At 30.0% G+C, this 6,127-nt stretch overlaps 1 protein-coding gene across 1 annotated transcript; it reads right to left on the bottom strand.

The window, feature by feature from the left end:
• Positions 1-1,297: 1,297 nt before the first annotated feature.
• LOC145097281 (aldehyde dehydrogenase family 3 member F1-like) lies at positions 1,298-5,416 on the bottom strand. Its single transcript, XM_079034820.1, has 10 exons — positions 5,148-5,416; positions 4,635-4,703; positions 4,391-4,487; positions 3,854-4,060; positions 3,536-3,657; positions 3,263-3,367; positions 2,427-2,599; positions 2,086-2,176; positions 1,812-1,961; positions 1,298-1,728 (listed from the first exon to the last, which is right to left on the bottom strand). Exons 1-10 carry the CDS (start codon positions 5,343-5,345, stop codon positions 1,480-1,482), a joined length of 1,461 nt encoding a protein of 486 aa, XP_078890946.1. The 5' UTR covers positions 5,346-5,416; the 3' UTR covers positions 1,298-1,479.
• Between the last annotated feature and the right edge of the window lie 711 nt (positions 5,417-6,127).

Raw genomic sequence — 6,127 nt, 5'->3', positions numbered from 1 at the left:
GTTCAAATAATACACAATACCTTTTATAAGATTCTAGGTTTTCTATAAATAACCCTCTCCATTCTCCAATTCCATCATTTTTTGTCTATTGCTGTTTTTTTCCCTGTCTTTTTTTTTTTTTTTTTGTTTTTAATTCAATTTTAATTATTATTATTATCATTACTATTATTATTATTATATTTTAATATAATATTAATATTAATATTATTATATTTTAATATTATTATTATTATTATTATTATTAATTTCGAACAAAATTTTATAATTTATACGACATTATAACTTTGGACGACCTTATAAAATTCGAACGGATATATAAAATCGGTTTTTTATTATTTATATTTTATTATTATTATTATTATTATTATTATAAGTTCGAACAATATTTTATAAATCGGAAGACATTATAAATTCGAACGACTATATAAAATTTGTTTTTAATTCTTTTTTATTTTATATTATTATTATTATTATTATTGATATTTTATATATATATATATATATATATATATATATATATATATATATATATATATATATATATATAGAGAGAGAGAGAGAGAGAGAGAGTCTAATCATGTCAAATCAAATATCAAAAACTTGATTAAATTGAATTTAAATGGGATAAATTTGGTTAAGAGGATACTTAAAAACTCCAATTCCGTAACCTTTTACACTCCATTTATACTTTGACAAATTGTAAATAATAATAAACCAATATAACCAGTTCACTTTATTTTTTACTTGTAATTACAATGTACTTTTATTTCTTTACCCATAATAGCAACATTATTATACTTTTCACTAATAACAGCGATATCGGCTTGAAACTTTTTCCCCCCCACTATGGAGTCTATTGGTTGAGGTATTGAATTCTATAAAAGGTTTATGGTTTAAATATTAGCACGTTCAAAATATTGTTAGCTTTCTGTGATTTACCCCAATGTTATGTGCCCTGGATACATTTGGCATAGGCTGTCCAGATGGTATGGTTTACCATTTTTTTACTTTAAAACTTTTATCCTTTATCAATAATAGCAATGTTCTTATATTTCTTTACATATAATAACAACATACTTACAATTCTTTAAATGTAAAAGTATTAGATATTGATACATATCCCATATTCATATTAGACTACAATTGTATTAGATATACTTTCCATATTTCGTGAGAACCATTTTGTGTATTTAAGCAAAAACTCGGGTTGTCAATAATACTCAAATGATTGAGTTAATCAATAAAGATCAACCAATCGAGTTCTATCAAAAAAACAACATAGTTGCATTATCTAGCATACATAAAATGGGTCATTCATCACACATAAATGGATCATTCGTCACACATTACATGATTACTTAAAATACACACACTTACAAGTACATGATTGTAAGATAGTTTTCATCTCATACATTAACACACTTTTTTAATGTTTAATAGTTAATAGAAACAATAAATATCACTTTCACCATATTTGACTCAAGAACTCAACGGCTTCTTCAATCCCAAAAGGAGTAGCACCAATCCAACATAATCATAGTTATATGCTAACCTTAAAAACTCCAATTTGAAATTATTCCATGGTGGATGCCTTGGTTCAAGCTCAAAATAGAAGCTTCTCTCCAAAACTGCTTTTTCATGGCTAAATGCATCGAAAGAATACTTCCCATGGTACCTACCAAACCCACTTTGCCCAACCCCTCCAAATGGTAAATCATCACAAGCAAACTACAACATAAACATAAGGGTAAATCGGTCATTTAACTACATTCACTATAATCAAAAAAAAAAAACATAAATTTTGCACATACCTGAATCATGGTGTCATTAAAAGTCACACTTCCCGATGACGTTTCTGTTAATATTTGTTTCTTGAAATTTTCGTTTTTGGTGAATGCATAAAGGGCAAGAGGCTTTGACTTTGAGTTGATGAATTCAATGCTGTCTTTAATGTTATCCAACTGTTATAATTAATAAGGACAGACTTTATATGAAGATAAGGATGAGGAGGTGGAGGGCGTTTTCGTCTTTTGAATAGGAGAGAGATCAAGAATGTTTAAAGGAAGATTATGCATTATTTCTTACAGTGATAATCGGAAGCAAAGGGCCGAATATTTCTTCATTCATGATTTCTGCATCAAGTGGAGGATCTAACAGGATTGTAGGTTCAATGATTCTGTAATCACATGATTGATTTTCCCAAAAAAATGTCATAAAAAAATAAAGAGTAAATTACAAAATCGTCCCTGTGGTTGACAAGCTTTTGTGGATGTCATAAAGCATGAAGAAACTACGGTTTAGGGAAAAAAGTGTTAAAAGGAAAAGTACAGGACCATATCCACAAAATGTTATAAACCAAAGGGACCATTTATGTAAATTTAGTATAAAGTTAATTATAACTTATGAGAAAAAGGAAAGACGATTACAAATTCTTTTCATCGAAAGAACCACCATAAACAATACAATTTGCTACAGCAGGATCTTCAAGAAGATTTCTCAATCTATCAAAATGGAACTTGTTGATGATTTTCGACATATTTTTCAAGTTTCTCACATCATCACCATAAAATGTTTTAATAGTCTTCTTCAGTTCTTCAATCTAACATCAAAAAATAAAATACATAAACTAGTAAGAAATATCAGCCTACTTAATTTCGTTTATTTATTCCCAATATTTTTCTTATAGCAATGAAAGTTGCTTTGTATTTTTGAAAAACATTCCCAATTTGATATATGAGTAAATTACACGAATAGTCCCTATGGTTTAGGATAATTTGCGTGTTTGGTCCCTAACTTATTTTTTTAACTCGGAAGGTCCCTATTGTTTGTTTTTGTTACGCGCTTGGTCCATGTCTTACATAAAAATACTATTTTGCCCTTGATTTTTTGATTAATTTAAATAAACACACCTCCAATCTGACCCCCTCACCTTATCTTACCTACCTCACCATTTTTTTTTCTATTTAAATAATAGTCTTTTTAGGTAAGATAAGGACCAAACGTGTAACAAAAAAACATTAGGGACCAGGCACGTAACAAAAACAAATAATAGGGACCTTCCGAGTTAAAAAATTAAGTTAGGGACCAAGCGCGCAAATTACCCCAAACCATAGAGACCATTCGTGTAATTTACTCTTGATATATCTTTCAAGGTACAATGTTGTAATAGGAAGAAATAAAATTTGGATGTTATATTCAACATATAAATGAAAGTACATTATTATTTATGATATTTAATCCAAAATTAATTTGACAAAAATACCAGAGTGGTGGCAAATTTTTGTTCCACAAGCATATAATCAACACCTATGCAAGCTTGTCCACAACATGCCCCCCATTTTCCACTAGCAACTCTTTTTGTAGCCACCTTTGAAAGTGTAATGATATTATAAATAAAAACTGAACGTAATATGATATAATTGTGTAGATTTTGTAGATCAATATCTTAATAAGAAAAAAAAATTAAAGCACAATGTTGTAATATACATAAGTAAAGATAGGATGCTATATATTTATAATAAACAAATTGTAAAACCTTAATATCTGCGTTAGGGAGGGAATCAAAAATGGCTGGACATTTTCCTCCAAGCTCTAATGTGACAGGAGTTAAGTGGTTTGCAGCTGCAGCCATTACAAGTTTTCCCACTTTTACGCTCCCTGAAAATTTCATAAATTACTAAACCAAAAATCAAGCATAAATTGAAAACGAAAAAAAAAATTTAATATTTTTCCTTATAAAAATGCTACTATTAAATATGGCTGATAGATTAAAACAAAAAACCTATCCTTAAGAATAAAAAGACGTATTATTTTATAAAAAAATGTTGTATTCGTGGTTTTATATAGTACAAACCTGTAAAGAATATTTTGTCCCATTTATACTGTAGAAGTTGGTTGCTTACTTCTCTTCCACCTTCTATAACCTTAATAGCATTAGAGTCCAAGTAAATTCGCAATAATTTGGCAAGAAAAGATGAACAATTTGGGGCTAGTTCAGATGGCTTTAGAACCACTGTGTTCCCAGCAGATATTGCCCCTATCAACGGGTCCAATATCAATGCTGAAAAAAAAAAATTAGGATTATAAAATTTCTACAAAACGTGACATGACATAACATAACATAATAATATGACATGGCTTGGCTTGACAGGACAAGATTTGATGGATGGATAATCTCAACAAGACAAAATTTGTAGTTTTTTGTCTTATATAAAAAGGTGTGTAGATAGTCGTTTTCAGTCTGTTGACTGTGAAAAGACGTGAATGTCCTCTTTGTTATTTTTAAGAATAACTTTATAAAGTTTGTACAACCCAGTTTTGTCCAGCTCAGTTTTGTAAAGTTCAGTCTGGTTCTGTCATGTGTAACAAATGCAGTCTGAATGTTGCTTACAAATGGGGAAGTTCCAAGAACCAATGATGAGGACTACACCAAGTGGTTCGGACAGCAGTTTTCTACTTGCTGGGAGGAAAAGTAGAGGCAGCCAACCCTACCAAAAAGCATTATTTGTAACAAAATAAATCATATTGTTAATATTAAGCTTAATTAATGAATGATATAATATAGTAAAATAAGTGTCACATGTTTCATATGCATAGAACCATTTATGTAAAATCACAAGAAGAAACAAGCAAACCTTCTTTGGGGACATCCATTGGTCAATGCAGCTCAATGCAAGGTCAACTGATTTCTTCACTATTCCAATCTGTGAGATTAAAAATCAACACGTTACTATATACTATATTTTTGTTTTAATCAATTTTTAGATATGTTAGTTCAATACATATCGATTAAAAATTAAATATATTCAAACAAAACACCCCATCTTTAAGTTCATCTACATCTATCCCTAATTAATTACTTGTTTTTTTTTTTTTTTACCTTTGATTATTTAATTATTGAATCAGTTACTTTATTCCTTCAATATTGATGACACTAGCTTGTTTACATAAAAAATTTGCGAACATTTTTTTATACTGTTCATTATAATCCTAAAGCAAGATAAGTTTCAAAATCAAAACACGAATATGTCATAATCATAACAAAGAATCAAAAAGAGCCTATAATTTTCGTAAATCAGCTGAAATTTTTCAAAGTTTTGGCTAATAGTGTGTGTCATAAAAAGATTAGAGTTTAATAAAAGACTTACTTCATCACGATAAGATTCCACAGGGTGTTTTCCGAGTTCGGATTGAAGTAATTGATAGAGGTTATCTTTGTTTTCCTCAATCAGTCGGAGAATTGCTCGAAGCTGTGATTTTCTCCAATCAACGCCTCTAGTTTTGCCGCTCTTAAACGTCTGCCGGAGCTCCTCCACACTCCGTCGCATGCCGTGATCGTCCTCCATGTTCTTTCCCTTTTCTGCTCATGCAACTGCTACCTGCAATGTATTTACATTGGTCCATGTGAACGTATTTATCACAAGAATGACTTTTGTACCGATTTTAACAAGTACCAACAATGTTCAGTAGATGTCATTATGGCGTACTAAAAGCAAGCTGCAAAAAAGTTATCTAGAAAAAGTGAAACATATCTAAAATCATAGCCTTCAAATAATTTCTTTTTTAAGATTATTTTATTTACTAAATTGTTATTTATATTTATATAAACAAAATTACACTCTTGGTCCATGTTTTTCAAAACCAATTTAACGAGAACATCTATAAAAAATTTATATGTTTGGTCCTTGTAGTTTTAAAAGTTGTCTGTCTTGTCGTTTTGCTTGATTTTGTCTGGTTTAGTTAGTCAAACCCGTATGCCATTCACACAATGTTGTAATCGTCTTTTCATTTTGCCTAATGTCCATCCTCTTCCTTATTAATCATTATTCCCCAAATTAACGATTTCAGCCATTTCTCTTCCTCACTAACTCTCTCACTCTAACAAAAATAGTTTTGTGTTATTGTGTAAGCCCTACGATTGTCGTAACCTCATGGACAACCCACAATCCTAGAAGGAGATTATGATCACTCTCCAAAGTGGACCAAATTGCACGTTCATTGGTTGGCTCGACCCCCTCCCCCCAATGTGAATGTGGTGTAGGGCTACGGAGGTGATTCAATCTACAACGCTAAAAGTCAATCTTGAAAACATCTTAAAAAAATTAGTAAGTAATATTGTTCAAGTTCT

Source organism: Lactuca serriola, chromosome 4 (genome assembly GCF_051521515.1).
Source record: "Lactuca serriola cultivar US96UC23 chromosome 4, Lser_US96UC23_V15, whole genome shotgun sequence".
Lineage (NCBI taxonomy): Eukaryota > Viridiplantae > Streptophyta > Magnoliopsida > Asterales > Asteraceae > Lactuca > Lactuca serriola.
Note: the sequence above shows the minus strand (reverse complement) of the source record. Positions and strands in the feature narration are given on the sequence as shown.